We start from the raw sequence: 25,643 nt of genomic DNA, 5'->3' as shown, positions 1-25,643 counted from the left end.
CTCCGTATCGCTCGGTTCCTGTCTCCCTACTGTTCTGACTGTGGTGGTGGGCAACGTGAGGGATGGACAGAGAGCGGAGAGGACAGAGAGTGCATCTTTCGCACGCTGTCGCGCCTTAAAGAGATCATGAGCGAGGAAGCAAGCTGGAAAAGGAAGGAAAGGAGAAGGGAAAAGTTGTAGGTGCAGACAGAAGACAGAATACTCTTACTTGTAGAGCGAAAGAGAGTGAGAGAAGGAGGATATAAGAGCTGGAGGATGAAGATAGACACATTGACCCAAGGAGTAGAGAGAGAGCAGCTTAGCGTATGTGTGTGTGTGCTAGCGTGCACATGAATATGTGTGTGTGTGTGTGTGTGTGTCTGTGTGTGTCAGTGGCCCAGGTTCGGTAGTGGGGTGGCTGGGCTGTTTGGCTTGGCAGGGCTGAGTAGAGAACGACCTGGACATTCTTATCAACAGCAGACACGACCAGCACCAGTCTCCTGTCTCTACCATGAGTCAACACAGAGGGAAGGAGGAAGGGAGAGAGAGAAGGGGGTGGTAGAGAGAAAGAGAGGGAAAGAGAGAACTACGAAGTGCCTAGAGAGGGAGAGAAAGAGACAGAGAGAGAGAGAGGGCGGGGAGAGGCAAACGAGAGTTGCTGAAAGAGTAAGGATGACAAATGAGGTATAGCCAAAAATAGCCATTATTGAGAGAGAGGGAAAGTGAGACTGACAAAGGTAGAGTTGTACATCAGAATGAGGAGAGATAAAGGATGGAAAAGGAAAAATGGTTGAGAGCAGTTGATTATGGGAAAATATAAGTGACATTGAATTATGAAGATTCAGAACGCAGTGGAGAGACATAAGTGGAATTTGAAGATTGTCTGCTCACGATAATTACTAAATTGATTTGATACAAAAATAGTCTAGTGTGCGTGCATAGTACTGTGAACTGGAAGTGTGTGTGCGTGCATAGTACTGTGAACTGGAAGTGTGTGTGCGTGCATAGTACTGTGAACTGGAAGTGTGATGCCCAGAGAGTAACATCTGGTGTTTCTGTGTTTATTTAGATCACTGAGAGAAACAGCAGAGATCCTCTACCACTTGCTAAAGGGAGAGAGAGAGACCGAGAGAGAGACAGAGAGAGAGAAAGACATAGAGAGAGAGAGACATAGAGAGAGAGACAGAGAGAGAGACTTAGAGAGAGAGACAGAGAGAGACAGAGCGAGACATAGAGAGAGAGAGAGACATAGAGAGAGCGAGACAGAGAGAGACTGAGAGCGAGACAGAGAGAGAGAAAGACATAGAGAGAGAGAGACATAGAGAGAGAGACAGAGAGAGAGACTTAGAGAGAGAGACAGAGAGAGACAGAGCGAGACATAGAGAGAGAGAGAGACATAGAGAGAGAGAGAGACACAGAGAGAGAGAGAGAGACAGAGAGAGACATAGAGACAGAGAGAGACATAGAGAGAGAGAGACATGGAGAGAGAGACAGAGAGAGAGACATGGAGAGAGAGACAGAGAGTATCAGATGCATGTTAGTGGCTATAGCTCCATGTATTATCCTCCATTGGAGGTCAGCTGTCCTCTTATCAATAGGCAGTTTGTATAATGATCGCCAACAGCCTTTTGGAGAGGCACCTGGACCAAGAACATCCGCCCACCTCGTCGATTTTACCCCTTCCAGGGAAGTGGCATGGGACACCTTTACACATATTCTGTACATGGCCTTCTTTCCCACCTCCTTGAACTCCCCCAGCTCCAGGGTATCGAAGGAAAGCAGCATCCCCACGTCCTCTTCAAATGCCCCCATCGCAGCACTAACAATCAGTGCAGGGTACACATAATTCAGACCCTCCTTCTACCGATCAGAATTGGAAGTATCAGTCACATAATGCAGATTAAGCACTGGCAAGGAGTCACAGACCTCATCGACGACCTTCCTCAGTAGGCGAGATGATCCCCGCTCTTTCTCCCAGCTCCTGCTCCGCATCAAATGACCCAGCTTGGTACACCCCACGCCTAACAGGCATGAACGTAGGCTAGCTGAACCCAGAACACGGGACTGGATGGCAGTGTTATGAAAAAGAGGCTCTTCAAAAAGCCACATCCCTGGTGGTGTGCCGGCCTTACGGGACTTGACAAAGACTCCCCAAGCTTGCATAACAGACTCATAAAATGGAGTCAGGCCAGTCAAATCACCCCCCTCCAGCTTTAAGAGGAAAAGGTGCTTGTCTAAGCCCAAACAGCCCACTCTCCTCATCAATATGTAGGCTGTTTCGACCCAGCTAGAACAGTCTCTGTTCAACAATCTCTGGGCTGCTTGGAGCCGGAAAGCCGTGATCCTAGAGGAAATGTCCACCAGGCCTTGCCCACCCTCGTGCAGGTACAGGGCTGCAGCTTTAATCCAGTGTTGTCCAGACCAGAAGAAATTGACAAGGGTCCTCTGAAGCTCTTGTATCAGACCCTTTGGTGGCTGTAAAATCATTAGTCTGTGCCACAGGGTAGAAGCAGCAAGATTATTAGCTACCAGGACAGCTGGGGCAACACCCATTTCCACCTTGACAGTCTGGCACACACTTTCTCCGCTACACCCTCCCAGTTCTTTTTCTGAAAGACATCGGAGCCTAGAAAAACCCCCAAAGTCTTAATTCCATCTCTGCCCCACTGAAGCCCCCCTGGTAACCGTGGAGTGGACCCCATCTGGAGCTGACCTGCCCACAGCGCTTCACTCTTTCCCCAATTGACTCTAGCTGAGGAGGCCCCCTCATACACCTTTAAAGTGTTTGAGAGAACCTTAACATCCTCACCCCCTGTAATAAAAACTATCACGTCATCTGCATACGCAGACAGTGCAATCGTGGGACCCTTCATTACACCTGGCACAGAGAAACCAGTAAGCTTCGCTCTTAAAAAACAAAGCATTGGTTCAATCGCCAGACTATATAACTGCCCTGAAATTGGGCATCCCTGCCTGATGCCCATTTCGACAGGGATGGGGCAACTCAAGCCACCACCAACCTTCACCATACTCGAGGCTCCAGCATACAGTAAATTCACCCAAGACAGAAAAACATCCCCAAACCCAAAGGCTTTCATTGTTTTAAACAAGTACTGGTGGTCCACACGATCAAAAGCCTTCTCCTGATCCAACGAAAGTAAACTCACATTTACATCAGACAGTTTACAAATGTCTAAAACATCTCTTATCAGAAACAAGTTGTCAACAATTGAGCGATCAGGTACACAGTAGGACTGGTCCTTGTGGATCAACAATCCCAGATACTCTTTCAACCTGTTTGAGAGACACTTAGAAACAATTTTGTATTCTGTGCACAGCAAAGCAACAGGTCTCCAATTTTTTATGAGAGCCAAATCCCCCTTTTTTGGCAACAGTGAAAGCACCGTACGTTGACAGGATACAGGAAGAGAACCCTCATGAAAAGATTCACACAGCACTTCATAAAAATCCTCCCCAATAGACCCCCAAAAGTGCTTATAAAACTCAGATGGTAAACCATCGATGCCAGGGGCTCGGCCTGTTGAGAGCTGCATAACTGCTGTGGACAGCTCTTGCAGTGTAATGTCAGCGTCCAATGCGACTCTCTGCTCAGGTCCCAATTGAGGAAGACCGTGTAACAACTGTTCAGTACATAAAGAGTCACAATCCTCCGCCTTATAAAGGGACGAGTAGAAATCCATGGCATGTTGACGCATTTCAATATCATTCGTGGTCACCTTCCCATCAGGGAGACGAAGGCAGACCATCTGTTTGCGTTGAAATTTCGACTGTCCTAGGTTTTTTTTTAAAGCGCTAGGAGCATCCATATCCTTGAGGGAAGCGAAACGAGACCTAATCAAGGCACCCTTCACTCTTTCATGCAGAAACGACCTCAGTTCATGTCTCTTGTCCTGTAAGTTCATGACTAGTCCAGGGTCGTTCTGAGTGAGCAGCTTCAATTCAATAGATTTGATGTCCTGTTCAAGGGCCTAGATAGTCTCTTTAACTTCAGTCTCTTTTAACGACAGAGCAGTATACTGTTGACAAAATACTCGTATTTGGGCCTTCCCAACCTCCCACCATTGTCTCAAGGACTCAAAATTCCCTTTTATACCCCTCCATTTTTCCCAAAACAACAAAAATCTGTCACAAAACATGACATCATGTAACAATTCAACATTAAAATACCAGTAAGGCGATGACCTTTGTGGACAGGACAAGTGAATATCAACAGTAACAATATGATGATCAGAGAAACCCACAGGAGTAATGGCACACTTTCCAACCCTACTACAGTATTGCTCAGATACATACAACCTGTCTAACCTTGCTGCACTGACACGACCTTCATTCATTTTTAGCCATGTGTACTGCCTAACTTTTGCATTCCTTACTCTCCACACATCAGAAAGCTCAAACTCAGTTAATAGACCAGACAGGCAAGTGGCTGACCGCAGGTGAGGTTCTTCAGCGGTGCGATCAACAGTAAAATCCACTGTACAATTCCAGTCACCCCCTAAAACCATACACCCCTCTTGATCACACTGTCTTAAGGTTTCTTTATTTGATCAAATATAGCAATACGCTCTGTATCTGTACCCTCATTCGGAGCATAAACATTCAAAAAAACAAACAAAAACCCCATAACATCCACCTTGACCAATAAAACCCGACCCTTGACAATCTCTGTTGTAGATACCACAGTCACCCCTAAGCCTGAGGAAAACAAGATTGCCACCCCAGCACTGAAATTAGTACCATGACTGAGTACATGCTGCCCCTCCCACCACATACCCCAGTCAACCTCATTTTCCTCATCACTATGTGTCTCCTGTAAGAAAACTACATGAAGCCTTTTCTGTTTTATTACTTCTAATACCCAAGCCCTCTTATTCCTGTCCCTTCCCCCATTAATATTGAGAGAACCTACCCTTAGTACCTCCATATAGAAAAGAGAAAAGAAAAGCAGAAGAAACCACAGAGAAACCAACGAGAAAAAAGACACCCTATGAAGCATGATCATCATCATTAATTTTTTTTCTTCTCTTAACCTGAACAGGTTTCCCACCACCTTTTGCTGCTGCAACAGCAGTAATACATTTCCTCAAGCGAAACCACTTCTTCTCACTCAATTGGTCTAACCCCACCGTCTTCTGTAACATCACAGCTGACCTCACAAACTTATCAACATCAAAATAATCTGCCAATTTGACAGATTTCCCAAAAGTCTGATCCAGAAACTAATTTACCTCCTCTAGATCATAAACTGAGTCCTCACCAGCAGCTGTCATATCTAAAGAGATATCCATATCATTCTCCTGATCCTCAGCTGAGACCACAGACAACTGACTCCCCTCTACCACATCCCTTTCAGCACTCCCCAGTTGCACCTCATCACTCGTACCAGGCATCTCCTCCACTACCTGGGAGACTAGCCCCACCTGAACATCACTACTCATAGTGGGCATCTCCTCCACTAACTAGGAGCCTAGCTCCACATGAACCCCAGCACTCGTAGTGGGCATCTCCTCCACTACCTGGGAGCTTAGCTCCACATGAAAACCCTCCTGTACCTCATTACTCGTAGTGGGCATCTCCTCCACTACCTGGGAGCCTAGCTCCACATGAAAACCCTCCTGTACCTCATTACTCGTAGTGGGCATCTCCTCCACTACCTGGAAGCCTAGCTCTACATGAACCCCAGCACTCGTAGTGGGCATCTCCTCCACTCCCTGGGAGCCTAGCTCCACATGAACCCCCTCCTGTACCCCGTTACTCACAGTGGGCATCTCCTCCACTACCTGGGAGCCTAGCTCCACATGAACCCCCTCGTTTACCCCAGCACTCATACTGGGCACCTGCTCACCAGTCTGAGGAACTGGCTCTTCAGATACATCCTTACCTTCTACAACAATACTTTTCTGTAGCATAACTTTTCCCTCTAATACAAGTTGCAACCCCGTGCCCTCAACACGGATAACTTGTTCCTCAGCAACAGGTGCTTGTGGCTGCTCTACCTCTGTCGGCCCACCTCTCCCTACATCAGTGGGCCCAGGCGTTACGATGACCACCTGCGCCCCTCCCTCGGCCTTCTCCCTTTTCGGGCAAGCATGTCGCTTATGACCAACATCCCCACACTCAAAACACTGTTGACTACCCGTACTAGCATAAGCCATATACAGTCTATTGTCATACTTGACTTTAAACAATAACTCTAAAGTCTGCTCCGGTGAATCCAAAAACATAAACACCTGTCGCCGAAACGACATAACCTGTTTCAGAGCCGGGTGTTTGAAACGACATAACCTGTTTCAACGCCGGGTGTTTGCAACCCAACGGGACAACCTTAATTGAACTGGCGAACTTCCCAAAGCCCCATAGCTCCAATAGCTCATTTGGAATAATCGGTGGTACATTTGACGGAGAAAAAAGCGGCGTAACTTGAATAAACATTCCTTTAAGAAGTACACCATGCTCAACCATCCGATCAACCAGACACTCTTCTTTAAGAAGTACACCATGCTCAACCAGACGATCAACAAGACACTCTTCTTTAAGAAGTACACCATGCTCAACCATCCAATCAACAAGACACTCTTCTTTAAGAAGTACACCATGCTCAACCATCCCATCAACCAGACACTCTTCTTTAAGAAGTGCGCCATGCTCAACCATCCGATCAACCAGACACTCTTCTTTAAGAAGTACGCCAAGCTCAACCATCCGATCAACCAGACACTCTTCTTTAAGAAGTACACCATACTCAACCATCCGATCAACCAGACACTCTTCTTTAAGAAGTACACCATGCTCAACCATCCGATCAACCAGACACTCTTCTTTAAGAAGTACACCATGCTCAACCATCCGGTCAACCAGACACTCTTCTTTAAGAAGTACACCATGCTCAACCATCCGGTCAACCAGACACTCTTCTTTAAGAAGTACACCATGTTCAACCATACGATCAACCAGACACTCTTCTTTAAGAAGTACACCATGCTCAACCATACGATCAACCAGACACTCTTCTTTAAGAAGTACGCCATGCTCAACCATCCGATCAACCAGACACTCTTCTTTAAGAAGTACGCCATGCTCAACCATCCGATCAACCAGACACTCTTCTTTAAGAAGTACGCCATGCTCAACCATACGATCAACCAGACACTCTTCTTTAAGAAGTACGCCATGCTCAACCATCCGATCAACCAGACACTCTTCTTTAAGAAGTACGCCATGCTCAACCATACGATCAACCAGACACTCTTCTTTAAGAAGTACGCCATACTCAACCATCCCATCAACCAGACACTCTTCTTTAAGAAGTACACCATGCTCAACCATCCGATCAACCAGACACTCTTCTTTAAGAAGTACGCCATACTCAACCATCCGATCAACCAGACACTCTTCTTTAAGAAGTACACCATACTCAACCATCCGATCAACCAGACACTCTTCTTTAAGAAGTACACCATGCTCAACCATCCGATCAACTAGACACTCTTCTTTAAGAAATACCACCACAGCTTTATTCATCCGGGATGCATAAGCAACATTCTTGTATCCTACCTTCTCTCCTACGGCGACCAGAAACTCCTCCACCGTGACAGTAGCTTCAGTAACACACCTAAAGCCGTGCCGAAGTGACAGGGACGGCGTCCCCATTCGGGCTGCCATCCCCATTCGGGCTGCCATCCCCATTCGGGCTGCCATCCCCATTCGGGCTGCCATCCCCGCCAAAATCAGGGTACTTTCGATACGAAAAACAAAATACTTCATTCTACCACAACAACAAAATAATAACCTTAATCATGCACAGAAGAAAACCAAAAAAATGCCACCAAGAAATAGAAAACCAAAAGAAAGTTGAGAATGTCTAACTCTCCACAACACACGCACTCCTTCACTCAAACAATTCCCAACATGCACCAATCACACAGAGAGAGAGAGAGAGAGAGAGAGAGAGAGAGAGAGAGAGAGAGAGAGAGAGAGAGAGAGAGAGAGAGAGAGAGAGAGAGAGAGAGAGAGAGAGAGAGAGAGAGAGAGAGAGAGAGAGAGAGAGAGAGAGAGAGAGAGAGAGAGAGAGAGAGAGAGAGAGAGAGAGAGAGAGAGAGAGAGAGAGAGAGAGAGAGAGAGAGAGAGAGAGAGAGAGAGAGAGAGAGAGAGAGAGAGAGAGAGAGAGAGAGAGAGAGAGAGAGAGAGAGAGAGAGAGAGAGAGAGAGAGAGAGAGAGAGAGAGAGAGAGAGAAAATAATGTTGGCCCTAAACAGAGAGTACACAGTGGCAGAATACCTGTCCACTGTGACTGACCCAAACTTAAGGAAAGCTTTGACTATGTACAGACTTAGTGAGCATAGCCTTGCTATTGAGAAAGGCCGCCGTAGACAGACCTGGCTCTCAAGAGAAGACAGGCTATGTGCACACTGCCCACAAAATGAGGTGGAAACTGAGCTGCACTTCCTAACCTCCTGTCCAACGTATGACCATATTTCCCTCAGATTACACAGATCCACAAAGAATTCGAAAACAAATCCAATTTTGATAAACTCCCATATCTACTGGGGGAAATTCCACAGTGTGCCATCACAGCAGCAAGATTTGTGGCCTGTTGCCACAAGAAAAGGGCAACCAGTGAAGAACAAACACCATTGTAAATACAACCCATATTTATGCTTATTTATTTTCCCTTGTGTTCTTTAACCATTTGTTAATTGTTACAACACTGTATATAAATATATATATTACACATACAGAAGTTTCAAAACAATAAAGACATTACAAATGTCATATTATACATATATGTATATATATATGTATAATATGACATTTGTAATGTCTTTATTGTTTTGAAACTTCTGTATGTGTAATGTTTACTGTTAATTGTTATTGTTTATTTCACTTTTGTATATTATCTACCTCACTTGCTTTGACAATGTTAACACACGTTTCCCATGCCAGTAAAGCTCCTTGAATTGAATTGAATTGAAGAGAGAGAGAGAGAGAGAGAGAGAGAGAGAGAGAGAGAGAGAGAGAGAGAGAGAGAGAGAGAGAGAGAGAGAGAGAGAGAGAGAGAGAGAGAGAGAGAGAGAGAGAGAGAGAGAGAGAGAGAGAGAGAGAGAGAGAGAGAGAGAGAGAGAGAGAGAGAGAGAGAGAGAGAGAGAGAGAGAGAGAGAGAGAGAGAGAGAGAGAGAGAGAGAGAGAGAGAGAGAGAGAGAGAGAGAGAGAGAGAGAGAGAGAGAGAGAGAGAGAGAGAGAGAGAGAGAGAGAGAGAGAGAGAGAGAGAGAGAGAGAGAGAGAGAGAGAGACAGACAGACAGACAGACAGACAGACAGACAGACAGACAGACAGACAGACAGACAGACAGACAGACAGACAGACAGACAGACAGACAGACAGACAGACAGACAGACAGACAGACAGACAGACAGACAGACAGACAGACAGACAGACAGACAGACAGACAGACAGACAGACAGACAGACAGACAGACAGACAGACAGACAGACAGACAGACAGACAGACAGACACATACACAGAGACAGACAGACAGACAGACAGACACATACACAGAGACAGACAGACAGTGACATACACAGAGACAGACAGACAGACAGACAGACACATACACAGAGACAGACAGACAGTGACATACACAGAGACAGACAGACAGTGACATACACAGAGACAGACAGACAGTGACATACACAGAGACAGACAGACAGTGACATACACAGAGACAGACAGACAGTGACATACACAGAGACAGACAGACAGTGACATACACAGAGACAGACAGACAGTGACATACACAGAGACAGACAGACAGTGACATACACAGAGACAGACAGACAGACAGAGAGAGAGAGAGAGAGACAATACGTGCACCATTAAAATTGGCAAGAAAATAACATAATTCTTCAACCAGGGGCGGGGCCTTCATCAGGGTTGCAATCTGAGCCCTGCATTCTTCAATATTTACATCAACGAATTGGCCACTATTCTAGAGAAATCCTCAGCCACTGGTGTTAGTCTCCACAATTCAGAAGTTAAATGCCTACTCTTCGCAGATTACCTATGCCTGCTGTCACTCATAGCACATGGCGTACAGCAGAGCCTGGACCTGCTAGAGCAGTACTGCCAGAACTGGGCCCTGGCAGTAAACCCCAAAAAGACTAAAATAATGATTTTCCAGAGAAGATCCAGATCTCAGGGTATTAGACCAAAGTTCTCAATTGGTACAAAATATATAGAGTACTGCACACACTACAATTACTTAGGTTTAAAAATAAGCTCAACTGGACACCTCAATGAGGCAGTGAATGAACTGAGAGAGAAAGCACACAGGGCATTCTACGCCATTAAAAAGCAAATTGAAATTGAAATACCTATTCAAATTTGGCTAAAACTAATTGAATATGTCATTGAACCAATTGCACTTTATGGCAGCGAGGTGTGGGGTCCACTTGCAAAACAAGATTTCATCAAATGGGAAAGACACCCCATTGAAACCCTGCATGCAGAGTTCTGTAAGATACTCCGACATGTCCAGAGGAAAACTACAAACAATGCATGCAGGGCAGAATTAGGCCAATATCCACTAATAATACAAACTCAAAAAAGAGCAATTAAGTTTTGGAAACATCTAAAATACAATGCCAAGAGCTGAGCAAAGAAAAGAGTCCCCTCATCCAGCTGGTCCTGGGGCTGAGTTCACAAACCTGTTCTACTAACACACTGAAGCCTAAGGACCAGAACATCCAATCAATCAGGATAAACCAAATTACAACACAGTCAAAACATATATATATATATATATATCCCATATATTGCTTATTGGGAAACACAAACACAAGCACAAACACAAAGCAAAATGCAGTGCTATCTGGCCCTAAATCGACAGTACACTGTGGCTAAATATTTGACCATGGTTACAGGCTCAGTGAGCACAGCCTTGCCATTGAGAAGGGTAAGACACAGGAAAACCTGTCTCCCTGTAGAGGAAAGGCTGTGCAACCACTGCACAACAGCAGAACCTGAGACGGAGCTGCATTTCCTGACAAAATGTCAAAAATATAAAACAATTAGAGAGTGTCATTTCCCCAAATTTGAAACCCTTATTCAAGGTTTCAAAGACCTCTCTGATGAGAGTAGGCTACCCGTGCTGTTGGGGGAGGACGCAGAGAGCTGTGGGTTGGCAGCGCACTACATTGCTGCCTGCCATAAGATGAGGGACAGTGTCTGACAGACCAATCAACCTGCACATGTACTCTACTGTATGCTTATTGTTATTGTTCAATGTATGGTTATTTTGACCCTTGGTTATTGTTGTTACTGTTGTCCTGTTGACAATTTTGATTCTCATTTTTATATTGTAAATATCCCAAATAAGCTTTGGCAATATCTACATTGTTACGTCATGCCAATAAAGTGAATTGAGAGAGATAGAGAGAGAGACAGACAGACAGACAGACAGACTACTGACTTAGCGAGGGAACTATTGACCTGCTGCTCTCAATGCTGGGGCCACTACATACCCTGGGACTGTCCCATATTCAGTATACTGTACATTACTGTACTGTTAATAGTGACCCTTCCTAGAGGTCAAGGCCCTGACATTCCACATGCAGAAACCATAGAAAGACACATTGTGGAGATCAAAGTCAACCTTCAACCTCACATCCTCCTCACTGAGCATCTGTGACACAAGTAGAGGTGTCATAGTACCTCTGGGAATCCCTACCAGCTAGCACATTGAGTTTTGAGAACCATATGTTTCTTAGACCTTGGTGAGAGCATAATTGTGCTATGGTTATTTTGCATACAATTGTGCAGGATACCCAGCTAACACAGAACATTCTGAGAACCATATGTTTCTTAGGTGGGAACTTCAGTACTTCAGCATAACGTTTCCTACAGGCTTCTTCATGGTTCTATTTAAAGGCATGTTCTCAGAACATTCAGAGAACGTTAAGAAACAACGTTCTTCTGTGGGAATTTCAGAAGACTTTAGTAACATTCTACAATCGGTGGACGAATGTTAATTAACAACATATACATTCCGGGGCATGGACTCTAGAAGGTGTCAAGCCTTCCACGAGGATGCTGGCACATGTTGACTACGATGCTTCCTACAGTATCAAGTTGGCTGGATGTCCTTCGGGTTGTGGACCGTTCTTGATACACACGGGGAACTGCTGAACGTGAAAAACCCCAGTGGCATTGCAGTTCTCAAACCTAGTACTAACATACCCCGTTCAAAGGAACTTGAATCTTTTGTCTTGCCCATTCACTCTCAGAATGGCACACGTACACAATCCATGTCTCAATTGTCTCAAAAATCCTTCTTGAACCCTTCTCCTATAATTCCCCCCCCCCCCCCCCCCGCAAATCAAATTAGCATAATAAAATCATCCTCATCAAAATCCGTTTGTTTAAACTAGAGATATCTGGTTTTATTTTGGCATGGGCTGCATCGCCATCCACCGCGTCCGCCGATATCGCCCTTCCGCATCTGCAGTGAAAGCGGTGTGTTTGTCAAGACCGTAAGACCTCTGGAAAATCAATCTTCTCACGGAAACGTCTCAAGTGCCCGAACGGTTTGGCCTAGAAACGATGATGATCACTATCGACTCTCACAAACACGATGGCGTTCTCCGTTTTGCTCTGCGACCCCCGCATCTTGAGTGGTCTTAAAATTCAAAATCAAATAGCTAAATGATCCTTGTCATGACCATCTTAAAACAATTCTATATGTTAGCTTCAACTTAGACAGGGCTAAAACTCTAGAGGGTTTCCTCTCCTTCATCTACACTGACTGAAGTGGATTTAACATGAGACATCAATAAGGGATCCTAGCAAATTAATTTCCATGTATCCTATCTGTGCGTGTAGTTCTAAACAGTTAACCTAAGCTAGCAGTGTTATAAAGTGTCATTGAAACATTCAGTGAAAGAAGAGAAAAATCTAAATAACCTTTACATTTCATTAGAAGCGTTCACAGAATTCAGAGAATGTTCTCAGAACATTATTTAATTACCTTCAAATAACCTACAAATTCCGTTCTCAGAACGTTATTGAAACATCCCAGGAAAACTTTCAGGGAACCATAGTAAAACATTCTTAGAACCTCCCTGCAACCTAAAAATGAACGTTCTCAGAACAGGCAACATTTCACTTACGTTCTCGTAACGCTTAAAAAAAAAATGTTTTACCCGTCAGGAAATGTATGGCTTCATTCCCAGAACCAACGTGAAACCTAAAACGCACGTTCCCACGACTTCCAAGGAATCAAATGTGCTAGCTGGGCTGTATGTGCCGAAGCCAAGGGAAGGGCACTTACTGGAAAGAGATATTAAATCAAGGAAATGCAGCGTTATTTTATCATAATGTTGGGCGTTGCGTTAGTAAGTGTATTTTTATCCTGCTGACTTCAATGTCATACAACCAGAGGACCACAATGCTCCTATTGTCTGTACTTAGGAACTTACACCCAGAGCTGGAGACTAGTGGAGAGTTCACAGGGAGGACATTCATCTGGGTCCTGATTCACTTGGAGCTCATCCTGTCGTCCAGCCTGTCTATATGTGTCCACACTCTCCCTGTGTTTACCCATGTCCTGTCCCTCACTGATGACATCACCACAGTCAAAGAGTCACTACCATACTAGGGCCCAGAGATGCATTCAATTAAGTGTTTTATTTGATGACGTACTAGAGCGATGTACTGTATCTAAATGTTGAAACACTTACAATTAGTTCAGGAATTGAAGCCAGTTTGCCTTAGGGCGCATAAAGGTAAACATTCAAATCATATTCTAATAATATGTGATATCTGACTTTTTCCTAACCCCATGTTTTCTCTCTATTTTCCCCCCTAACAGCATGTTTTCACCATGGACCCTACCAATGTGGAGAACGGACGGGGGAAGGTTCCTCACGACCCCAGCCTCCCCTTTGCGAGCACCTTTATTGGTAGGTCCTGTCCTCTTTGTTATTAAATAGTATGTTTATTTCAATGCAACAGCGGAGAGAGGTTATTGGCTCTGGGAGATACACTGCAGTGAGGGTGTTCCTCTTTTGTTGTCATTCGACATTTAGCTTGTGAAATAAGTGATGTATTGCATGGACATGCAGGGGTGAAAAGTAGTGCGTGTGTGTGTCTTCCCACCCCGCCTCGATCCACTTTGCGCCTGAACCCCACAAACCTGAGGATCTGTCCCAAGATGCATTTCATCTGGCAGGCAGACACACAGGAACGGCCAAAGGCCCAGCAGAACATTGGACTGATATACTGACAAATAACCCTACAAAAACAAAGACATACAGTATTCCACCAAAGCTCACTCACATACACTGTGTGAAGCTAGCGTGGAAAAAACCCATACTAAACATAGACACGCGCACTAACATAATGCAGATGCAAGTTACGTACATGTTTTACACTGTTGCATCCCACATATTATCCTCTTTGTTCCTTCTGAAGGGACCTTCTAGTCAGGATGAAGGAAATGCTGCTGTCAAACTTTTTATTTCGGGGTTTCAATGAGAGAGAGAGAGAGAGAGAGAGAGAGAGAGAGAGAGAGAGAGAGAGAGAGAGAGAGAGAGAGAGAGAGAGAGAGAGAGAGAGAGAGAGAGAGAGAGAGAGAGAGAGAGAGAGAGAGAGAGAGAGAGAGAGAGAGAGAGAGAGAGAGAGAGAGAGAGAGAGAGAGAGAGAGAGAGAGAGAGAGAGAGAGAGAGAGAGAGAGAGAGAGAGAGAGAGAGAGAGAGAGAGAGAGAGAGAGAGAGAGAGAGAGAGAGAGAGAGAGAGAGAGAGAGAGAGAGAGAGAGAGAGAGAGAGAGAGAGAGAGAGAGAGAGAGAGAGAGAGAGAGAGAGAGAGAGAGAGAGAGAGAGAGAGAGAGAGAGAGAGAGAGAGAGAGAGAGAGAGAGAGAACATGGAGGTCAGACACCCTTATTCCTTCTCCTTCCCTCCTCCTCACAAACACACACATAAGCCCTGATGTATCTCTGGGGTCAGCTATCATAAGAAGCTATTGCCTTTCGGTGGAGCCAAAGTCTGTATTAATCACACAGCTCAGAACGCGGTGGAACTAGGACCCAGACTGCCTATCTGTTTGTGCATACTCAGGGGTGTAAGGCAACCCCACTGTCTCTGCTATTACAATTCAGCTCCTTGGCTGGGATACGATCATTGGAGCCATAGACACATACACACGTGCACAGGCACGCACACACACACACACACACACACACACAGGCACACACACACACACGCACACAGGCACATACATCCTCAGTCAGTGAAGTGATGACAGGGCTTAGGGAGCAGTGCTCTACCTGTGACACGGCTAATTTAGGCGAAGATGCTCTTGTTAGGAACAGGACCTGAGCTCTTTATCATGCAGAGCAGGGATACTGTAGCATCTCATTTGATCCTAGTTCATTTGGGGATGCTGTCTGATTCAGTGGGAGATACTGTTACAGACGGGTGATCTGATCTCTGTTCAGTCTATGAACCTTCTCTAGGGAAGCAGGACATGTGGTTTGGGGTTCAGGAGGGGGTAGTGTTTCACTATGTTGGCCACTTTTGCATTTCTCTCATCATGCAAGTTCTTCCCTGCCGTTCCTTATTTCCTCATCCTTCCACATCTCCTTTCTTTTCTGTTCGCTTCCCATTGTCCCCCCTCCCTCTCCCCACTCTTCTCCTCTCCTCACCTTTAATCCTCTCTGTTGTCTTCTCTTTTTCTTTTCTGTCTCTGCTACCCCCCCCCCCCCCCCCCAACCCCCCTCCTCCGCTCTCCCTCCATCCTGCTCACCCTGTCTGTTCCCAGGTGGGGAGCTTTACACAGGGCTGACTGCAGACTTCCTGGGTAGAGACTCAGTGATCTTCCGTAGTCTGGGAGGTCGCTCCACCATGAGGACTGAGACGGACCAGAAACTACTGCATGGTGCTGGAACTGTATTGTACTCACTGCCCACACTGAATACACACCTAAAACAAATACATTATAGACATATTTTATACAACTTGGTTCTTACAACTTCCATAGACACCACCTGGTAAACAAGTCAAACTAATTCCTGTTCTCGCTCTCTTTCCGCTTTCCCTCCCTCCCTCTCTCTCTCTCTCTCTCTCTCTCTCTCTCTCTCTCTCGCTCTGTCTCCTTCCCTCTCTCCCTCTCTCCAGATCCTAAGTTTGTTGCGGCCCACCTCATCCCTGATAACGATGACCGTGACAATGACAAGGTGTACTTCTTCTTCACGGAGAAGGCCATGGAGGCCGGAGACAGGGAGGGAGCCATCCACACCCGCGTGGGACGAGTATGTGCGGTAAGGGAACCATACATTCTCATGATTTATTATTGACTCTGGTGCCTGATGGTTCATTCTCCAGGTCAGCCTTCAACCCCTCTTAGACCATGTCATGATCTGGGGCTATGGGAACTGGATCATGGCTGTGGGTGATTTCCACAGTAGGGCTTCAGCCCTGACATAGTGAGAGTTTAACATTTCTCTGCGGGGAGCTGTGATTGTAGTATTGCCTTACAGAGAGGGTCTGTAATGGTTAATCCAGGCCACAGAGGCAGATGGAGAGGGAGAGACAAGCGTCCGGCTGGCGGGCTGGGGGAGCTGACATTCCCCAGCAATTGGCGTCTCTCTATGTCCATACACACACAGCTGTCGGATGTGCTCTGGTATGGAGAGTCAGAGCGTGCATACCTCCCATCTCTCTCACACAGTCATACATCCCTTCTGACATGCATACGCACGTGCACATGCACATGCACGCACACCACAGCTAACTACAGGTGTCCCCAAGAGACTCTGCTCCGGAGTCGAGACAATAGAGTAGCATTCCTATGCTCACACTTATAAGTGTATGGTTCACACACACAACACACGCACACACACACACGCACACGCACACACACACACACACACACACACCACACACACACACACGCACGCACACACGCACAGGCCCGCCAATCCCCCTCAAAATATCTCTCCGTACATATACAGTGTATTTCTTCCCCTGTACTCCTCCCCAAGTCATTGTTAAACACTGTCTGTTATTATCAGTTCCACCAGAACAGAACCAGATCCTGCCAAGAAAACAAGAAAGCAATTATCTGTGTTTGATCTGATCCCGGACAGCTCACACAGCCCTGGTGTCTATTAAACAACCATGTCTGCCTGTGAGCTAGCGCTACAATAATACTGTACAATACAGTATGGAGGAGAAGAAAAGCTCCTGTGATTATATCTCCACAACCCGTGCTCTCTGGCATCCCCGCTGTCCAGCGTGTGGTTGTAGAAGGGCTTACGAGACAACTTTCCCACAGGAGAGGCCAGCCAGCGGTAGTTAGCCGTGTGCTCCTGTGATCTATTGTGTTGTTGTGTGAATGTGCTCTACAGGTGTTCTGCTCTGCTCTTTATGTGTCCTGCTGCTGAATAGATAATGGTTATTCTTTGTTTGTCTCGTATTGAGAATGATACTGTATGTCTAGACAGAGCCACTAGACTCGCTCTCTCTGTCTCTCTCTGTCTCTGTCTCTCTCTCTTTCTGTCTCTCTCTATCTCTCTCTCTGTCTCTCTCTCTTTCTGTCTCTCTCTATCTCTGTCTGTCTCTGTCTCTCTGTCTCTCTCTGTCTCTCTCTATCTCAGTCTCTGTCTCTCTCTGTCTCTCTCTGTCTCTGTCTCTGTCTCTGTCTCTCTCTCTCTCTGTCTCTCTCTCTCTCTGTCTCTATCTCTCTCTCTCTCTCTCTCTCTTGGTCGCTCGCTCGTGTGTTCTCTGCACGATAGAGATGCGTTGGTGACGGTGGTGACGATCACGGTGATGGTGGTGTGTTGTCTGTGTCCCCCTGCAGAATGACGCAGGTGGACAGAGAGTTCTGGTGAATAAATGGAGCACCTTCATCAAGGCCAGGCTGGTGTGTTCTGTACCCGGGCCTCATGGAATCAACACACACTTCGACGAGCTGGGTGAGACACACACCTCACACTTGCACAAATCATTAATGCAAATAATTTACTCTCGCAGGCACAACATCTGAACGCACTCACAAAAGTACTCTGTATTTCACAGAGGGTATTTTCCTGCTCAAAGGCAAGGATGAGAAGAACCCAGATGTTTACGCCATCTTCAGCACCATCAGGTGAGCGCCACACACACACGGTTGCACACATCCACAGCTCCGTCTAGGAATTTGAGAGCGGCTACATTTCTCCGGCTCCATCACTCGGCCGTTTACCAAAACAAGCGGCAGGGCGGCCATTTTGTTGTGTTTCGACTCCCAGTCTGTAGCTTTAACATGTACCATAGAGGAAATCAACATTGGCGAAGTCAGTCACTGACATTATACGCTCCTCTCTCCCCTAGTAACGTGTTCCAGGGCTTTGCAGTGTGCGTGTATCGTATGGCAGACATCCGGGAAGCTTTCAATGGGCCGTTTGCGCACAAGGAGGGACCTGACTACCAGTGGGGGGCTTACGAGGGCAGAGTGCCCTATCCAAGACCTGGGGTGGTGAGTAGTACCCTCAGAATAACCTACTGCAGGCTACTGTGCCGTATCGACACAATAGCAATATATTTCAGCCTCCTTGTCAGCTTGCTTGTGTGAGAGAGAGAGCAGGTGTTCAAACCGGAGAGAGAGAGAGAGAGAGAGAGAGAGAGAGAGAGAGAGAGGGGGAGAGAGAGAAATGAGAAAAAAAGAGCGGGATAAACTCCAACAGAGGGATAAAGAGCTAGTCCAGCTGAGACCTTGTGGTTTCTGTTGGTCCTCCTGGTTTTCCTCTCCCCTCAGCAGCTCTGTCTCATGTTCTCCTCTCATCCGCATCGCTGTAATTTAGCCTCATTTAGGGCCCTAGTGTCAGAGCAGTCTGTGGTTTTACTCCACACACACAGGCCTGATTAAGAAGAATGTCCTGGCCCAGAACAACCCAGAGAGAGAGGGAGGGAAGGAGGGAGGGAGAGCGAGAAACCTCACTATAAACCCCTGCCATCAAGTCACTCAGGGTTCCACCCTCACCCTTCTCTCTTCCAACCACTTTGAATGAAAACTCACTGGAAAGGTTAAGAGAAGAAGACACAATGGAAGCAATCTCACCTGGATTCCTGTCCAGGGATTCTGTCCAGCCTTTAGCTCCATTCACCAACAGAGCCTGGTTTTAGCTTGTTGTAGTTCATTCTGATATCCCACAGCCTGGGCTCAGACCTCCCCAGGTCTACCCGCCCTCACATTGTTACTGTAAGGCTCTACCAGGGTTATCTAAATGGTCTTATACCGACACTTTCCTTATGCTGGTAGGGTGCCATAGGGTGCCATAGGGTGCCAGCTATCTCTGTTTTGCACTGTGGAGACATGTGGCTGTCATCTCTCGACCGCTAACAGAGAACACTGTACTGTTTCTGAAGGCTATTGTGTAATTGTGCACTTTGCTGTGATTTAGCGCTTAGTGGCTGTGCACACTTAGTAGATAGGGTAGATGAAATGTAGATAGAAATGCACCCGTTTTCACTTACTGTAGCTCTTTCCAGTGATTGCAAGCGGTTAGAGTGCTTAGTTACTGCTTGGTCAGACATCAGAGTTGGGATCAGTTCCTCATGAATTCCAGTCAATTCAGGAATTTAAAATAGGCTTCTGTGGTGAAATTCCATGTCAATTCCAACCTACACGAACTGAAATAATAAGTTTCAACGCTGTCAAAAAGGCCTAATGGTTAGTCAATGTTATGGCAGGATTTGACGAAATCTTCTCAAGCACAGTGTTGAATAGGACTCCCAGCTAAAACGTTGTCAGGGAGTCACAGAAAAACACATTCCTAACTTACAATATGACATATCAGGTGACCTCTAAAAACGCCGCTGCGTAAAGCCTTCATGTCACATTCCCCGAAAACCCTTTTACGTTTCAGGCAAATCCTACGTTTATTTCGTGACATGATTACCTAAGAGCTCCTCTCTCTCTCTCTCTCTCTCCTCCTGTCTCCAGTGCCCCAGTAAAATAACCAACCAGCCTGGCAGACAGTTTGGCAGTACCAAGGACTTCCCAGACACAGTGCTTCAGTTTGCCCGGGGGCACCCCTTGATGTGGCGCCCGGTGTACCCAGCCATGAGGCAGCCTGTGCTGATCAAGGCCAACGTGCCCTACCGCCTCAAACAAATCGTGGTGGACCGCGTGGAGGCTGAGGACGGACAGTATGATGTCATGTTCATAGGCACAGGTCGGTCACAAATATATCCCACTTTTACAGTTTTCTGTCGTTAGACATAGCGGTGACTGGTGAGGAAACCAGGTTGTCTTGTGATTGCTCAGTTGACTGTTTTTTTTTTTTACCCTCGACCCCAGACACAGGCACGGTGCTGAAGGTCATCGCCCTGCGCAGCGGCAACTCTCTGGACACAGAGGAGGTCACTCTGGAGGAGCTGCAGGTCTTTAAGGTAACTAGATAACGCCGTACTTCTCCTCCTCCTTCTCCCCTATTCCTCCTCCTCCACTTCATATCCCCACTGTCTATTTCAAAGCCAAACCCTTTCACAAAGGCTGAATGCGAATTAAATGTAAGATTCTCATTTCTATCAAGGTGCCAACTCCCATTACCTCTTTGGACATCTCAGTAAAAAGGGTGAGGAAATCTTCATTCTTTGTCCCAGTTCACATTTAGTTTGAGAAGGCCAGAACGCACTGAAGCTTTATGATAAATCCTATAGCCTAGACTTTCCATTCTCATTCTCTGCTTGTACTCTGATCCCTTTCCCCACATAGCAAGCACTGTTCGTGGGTTCTCCATTGGGTGTGGCTCAGCTGAGGCTCCACAGGTGTGAGACGTATGGGAAGGCCTGTGCTGAGTGCTGCCTGGCCAGAGACCCCTATTGCGCCTGGGACGGCACCTCCTGCACCCGCTACACCTCGCTCAGCAAACGCCGCTATCGCCGCCAGGACATCAGGCACGGCAACCCGGCCCTGCAGTGTATGGACCAGAACCTCAGTGGTGAGAGAGGGGGGGGCGGGGGGCGGGGGCTGAGGGCGGCCGGCCAACTTGGCTCTGCAGTGTATGGACCATAGCCTCAGTGGTGAGGGAGGGGGAGGGAGAGGGAGGAAAGGAGGGTGGAACAAGGGAGTGAGGGGGTGGGGGGAGAAAGAGGGAGCAGTGACTTAAAGAGAAAGGGGGTGGAGGAGAGAAAAAGGAAGAGAGAGAGGGAAATAAAGAGAAAAGATTTGTAAAAAGGAAGGAATGTGGAAATTAAAAAAGAGTGAAGATGATAGAGTATGTGAAAATTAGATACAGTTCTGAGACAACAAGCCAAGTGCCCCTGTGGAAAAGTAGGGCACGCTAATATCCTGTTGAGAAATGGTTATTACAATGGTGTGTATACTGAGGGGTGGGGGGGTCTGGCTGTCATGGTGGCCAAGCGGAAATGAACCCAGAGTATTTGTTCCTGGAGGTCACAGAGGTCAAACTCGTCCATTGAGAAGCAGTTGACTCTGAGAGGTGAGGGAGGACAAACACCAGGTCTTTATCCCAAATGACACCCTGTTCCCTACATAGTGCACTACTTTTGACCAGGTCTCGGTAAACAGCTTATAGGTTGAACGACCCAAGGCCAGTGTAAATCATGTGTAGTGTATATTGTATAGCCCAATGTCAGGTCTAGAGGAAAGTTGTTATCAGCTGGAATACAAGCTGTGTTTGACTGAGGCGTGATGTCCATGTCTATCCCTCTGTAGGGACCCAGAGGGATAACAACATGAAACATGCTTTATGCTAAACAACTCTCATTTGTATATACTGTACACAGACATTTAACACAACCTGGAAACACAGACGATCTCAAATATGCACACGGTGTGCTGTATTTTGCTTCCTTGTCCCTTTTGAGTATGAAACACACTTGAAATGCACACTCATACTGGTAATGCTGTATAGGAAATTACATGACACACACACACACATCTTGGGCTGAAGGAGAGGGTGGTCATTTGAAGGACCTTTGAATTGACCAAGTAATGTTTTGTTTACTCACCTGCGCTGAGACGACAGATCCTCGTCGGTCTGTCATCGTGTGAGAGAGGGGAGCGTCGCTTGAAAAGACAGAAATCTGTAGCAGTCAGAGGAGCGGAGGATGTTGTTTGCTCACCTGAAGACGTGCATGAGGGGTGATGAAAGTTCTCTCCCAGGTCAAGGAGTGGTTTCGTTTTGGATTGAGTTACGCTGACATGGAATAAAGACGCTATGAAGGGAGATTTAGTGTCTGCCATAGCTGAAGACGGCACCACCAAAGCCACAGGGCCTACTTGAGACCCCAACATGCTCTGCAGACCGCAGTTTTAAGTGTATGTGGTTTAATGCCTATTGTACCTATTGTGTGTTGCAGTGGAGGGATTGGATGTGACAGAGGAAAGGGTTGTGTACGGAGCAGAGAACAACAGCACCTTCCTGGAGTGTATCCCCCGCTCCCCCCAGGCCACCGTCACATGGCTGCTCCAACGGGACGACCGCAAGGAGGAGGTGAGAGAGAGCGATGGGTGGAGGGGGAGAGAGAGAGTGTGTGGAAGACAGAGGTGGAGGGATCGCGAGAGCGTTAGAGAGTGAGGCAGAGGGAGAGAGAGAGAGTCTGACGGAGGACAGAGCGAGAGATGGAGCAATACGGGGTATGAGAGAGAAAGAGAACTAGGGAAGAAACTGAAACGAGAGGGCCGAGTCAGTACTTCAGGGGACGATTTAAGGGGGTGTTTGAGAGAGACTGAGAGATGGGAAGTTTTAGTAGGAGCGGGAGTGAAGTCAGGTCCACTCCTGCTCAGTGACCTGTGACACGTACAGTAAAGCTCCAGTTTCTCCCATGCCAGGGAGTGTTTCAGTCAAGCATGTAAGTACAGTATTAAGGCATTAGAGCAGCTCTCTATTTCCCACCAAATAATCGTTGGCTCTCAGCTGTTCATTTGGAGAGAACAGGCTGCCCTGTTTGCTTTGGCACGCAACACATGCCCCGGCAGAGAGATCGGACGAAAAAACAAGAGTTGATGAATTTCATGGCAAAATTCTTCTTAGCCACCCAAGCTGAGAAAATAACACAAAAAAAAGCGCAGCTTGGACTTTGCCCCCTCCCCATCTCATCCCCCTCCTCCCCTCCTCCATCTTTGTGCCATACCTCATCATCCCTCCATCTCACTTAACCCCTCTTTCTTCTTTCTGTTCTTCTTATCCCAATACGTTCCCCTCTTTTCTCCCTCCCTCCCTCCCTCCCTCCCTCCCTCCCTCCCTCCCTCCCTCCCTCCGTCCGTTCCCTCGTTCCCTCCCTCCCTCTCAGGTGAAGCTAGATGAGCGGGTGATGCGTACGGAGCAGGGCCTGCTGTTCCGCCGTGTGCTCCGTCAGGACGAGGGCGTGTACGTGTGTCGCTCTCGTGAGCACGGCTTCACCCAGACCCTCACCCGCCTCTCCCTGGAGGTCCTGCAGGGGGACACACTGAGCGAGCTGCTGGCCCGTGACGACGCCCCCCTCGACGGTCCCCAGGGGGCGAAGGGCTACCGGGCCTGGCCTCCCTGCCACGCTCACAGGAGCACCGGCCCCCTCAGCCAACAGCGCTCCTGGTTCAAGGACATCATGCAGCTGATTGGCCCGTCCAACCTGCCGCACGTGGAGGAGTACTGCGAGAGGTTGTGGTGCAACGACAAGCTGCGGCGCAAACACAAGAGCATGCTGGACAAGTACCGGCAGGCGCAGGACAGCGCACGCAAGGCCCGCAACAAGGGCTCCGGGGAACGCAACCGGACGCCGCGGGACGTCAGCAGCCGACAGCCGTAGAGGGGAGGGAGGAACGGAGAGGGGGAGGAAATAGAGGACTGGGAGAAGGACCACATGACACGATTAATGAGAGACTGAGAGAGAAAAGGAAGAGGTGGTAGTTCCATGTATTGCAGGAAGAGAGACACTGCCAACAGACTGTGGTGTTAAGGGTTGAGACTGATGTGGACGGGGGGGGGGGGGGGGGGGACTCATCAACTCTCCTTGACTTCATGAAGAAACCCTCAACTGTTTTCACCAAGGGACCCCTCCTCTCCATTGCATCATCAGTGACGTTGTATATGACTATTGACTGACTGTACTGTGCTGTAAATACTGTGTGGGGTTGGACTGCTACAACTGATGACCTTTGACCCCTTATGGCGCCCATCTCTCTTTGGTCCGTGAGCCCATTCCACACGATGTACCCCTTATGGCGCCCATCTCTCTTTGGTCCGTGAGCCCATTCCACACGTTGTACCCCTTATGGTGCCCATCTCCAGTCTGTTTGCCTCACCCTGCACCTCATCATACTTCTTCTGGAAGAAATGGGGCTTAATATAATTTTTTTTAAAGGGTTCTGTGGCTCACTTCCTGCACAGTATTGCCTTCAAAGAGGTCCTAGAACACCGAAGCGCCGTAGTTTTTAGCAGTGTAATCCCATCACCCTGAAAGTCATTCACAACCGGACAGTACGTTCGCAAGCATGCAGTGTTGAGTGGACATCTAAGTGCACTCACACATCATCCATCACACACTCAGCCATAACAACGCACCAGAGCATTGCTTTAACTGAACGTTTTCATGAGACGATTGTTGACGGTTCAACAGAGAAAAGGCCTGTTTGTTTTATCAGCTAGACTCCAGTTCCCACCATTCCTAGTTGTGTCGTTCCTAACAATGGAAGGAGAAGAACGGGTCGTTGGAGCTGGCTGAATGTTCTGCTGGTGCTTTGTAAACACTGCTTCATTATTTAAATACAGGGTTAGCTATGATATTTCTCTCTCTGTTGTTATAATGCAATGTTTTCACAGACTTCGCTGAAAAGCGCTCCTTTCAAGGGCACTGGTTGTAGGGAAAGGTGGGGGTCAGAGGAGTGAAGGGACAGGGAGGATGGGACGGGGTGAGGGTATGAAATTGGGCTGGGTTCTAAATAAGGAATAGGGGGTAGTGAATGGGGTCGTAGAAGTTGTGGGTGGGTTTTTGTTTTTTTACAATGGGTGGTGGCGTGATATTAAATTAGTTGGGTTAATGTGGGTGGGTGGGGGTCAGGGGATAGCTATGCGATCCTCCTTGGTTGGCTTGCAAAGGCTAGCCAGGAGAAGTGTGGGGTTTAACAACTCCCACTTGCTCCCATGCCTTGGTTGCTTTCACTGGCATACAAACTTGCCTGTAGAGGAGGAAGAGGTGGTGGTGGTGGTGGTGGGGGGGGGGGGAGGGAGGAAGAGAAAGAAAAGAAGAGAAGGAAAGGGTGGTGGAGGAATACGGGCACTGACAGAAAAAAAAGGAGAGCTTAAAGTGCCAGTGTACACAACACACAGTTCTTTAAAAATCCCGAATCCGTTCGTGTGAAGTAACTATTTGGAAATGTGGCACGTTGTGTCCTGCCCATGAGAGTGACTTCAGAATATGCAACGCAAGCGTGGCTCAATCTTCCGCTTTATTTTCCTAGTTTGAGAAAAGTGAGCCCTGTTGCTTTCTCTCCAAATATTGTTTCTGATCGTATCTTCGTAAAACCAACCAGAATGTGACGGAGGAGAGAGCGTTGTTAAATAGCCCAAGTCCCCTAGGCCTTTTTGTTGTTGTTGTCAATTCTTTCTAAATCCTAACGTTTTAGTTCATGATTGGCGTGTCAATGAGTTAACATGAGATAAAGC

At 47.1% G+C, this 25,643-nt stretch overlaps 1 protein-coding gene across 1 annotated transcript in view; it reads left to right on the top strand.

Annotated features, from left to right (window-relative positions):
- The window catches only part of LOC110531175 (semaphorin-3G), a 65,927-nt gene extending 40,734 nt beyond the window's left edge, over positions 1 to 25,193 (top strand). The window contains exons 5-16 of the mRNA XM_036987988.1: positions 13,864 to 13,954; positions 15,812 to 15,928; positions 16,168 to 16,310; positions 17,852 to 17,966; positions 18,070 to 18,139; positions 18,364 to 18,508; positions 19,976 to 20,207; positions 20,333 to 20,424; positions 20,568 to 20,609; positions 20,750 to 20,975; positions 22,360 to 22,493; positions 23,293 to 25,193. Coding sequence (XP_036843883.1) covers positions 13,864 to 13,954; positions 15,812 to 15,928; positions 16,168 to 16,310; positions 17,852 to 17,966; positions 18,070 to 18,139; positions 18,364 to 18,508; positions 19,976 to 20,207; positions 20,333 to 20,424; positions 20,568 to 20,609; positions 20,750 to 20,975; positions 22,360 to 22,493; positions 23,293 to 23,787 — 1,902 coding nt within the window. The 3' untranslated portion in view covers positions 23,788 to 25,193. The remainder of the gene's footprint in view (positions 1 to 13,863; positions 13,955 to 15,811; positions 15,929 to 16,167; positions 16,311 to 17,851; positions 17,967 to 18,069; positions 18,140 to 18,363; positions 18,509 to 19,975; positions 20,208 to 20,332; positions 20,425 to 20,567; positions 20,610 to 20,749; positions 20,976 to 22,359; positions 22,494 to 23,292) is intronic.
- The last annotated feature ends 450 nt before the right edge of the window (positions 25,194 to 25,643 follow it).

This window comes from Oncorhynchus mykiss, chromosome 9 (assembly GCF_013265735.2).
Source record: "Oncorhynchus mykiss isolate Arlee chromosome 9, USDA_OmykA_1.1, whole genome shotgun sequence".
NCBI classification, from domain to species: Eukaryota; Metazoa; Chordata; class Actinopteri; order Salmoniformes; family Salmonidae; genus Oncorhynchus; species Oncorhynchus mykiss.
Note: the sequence above shows the minus strand (reverse complement) of the source record. Positions and strands in the feature narration are given on the sequence as shown.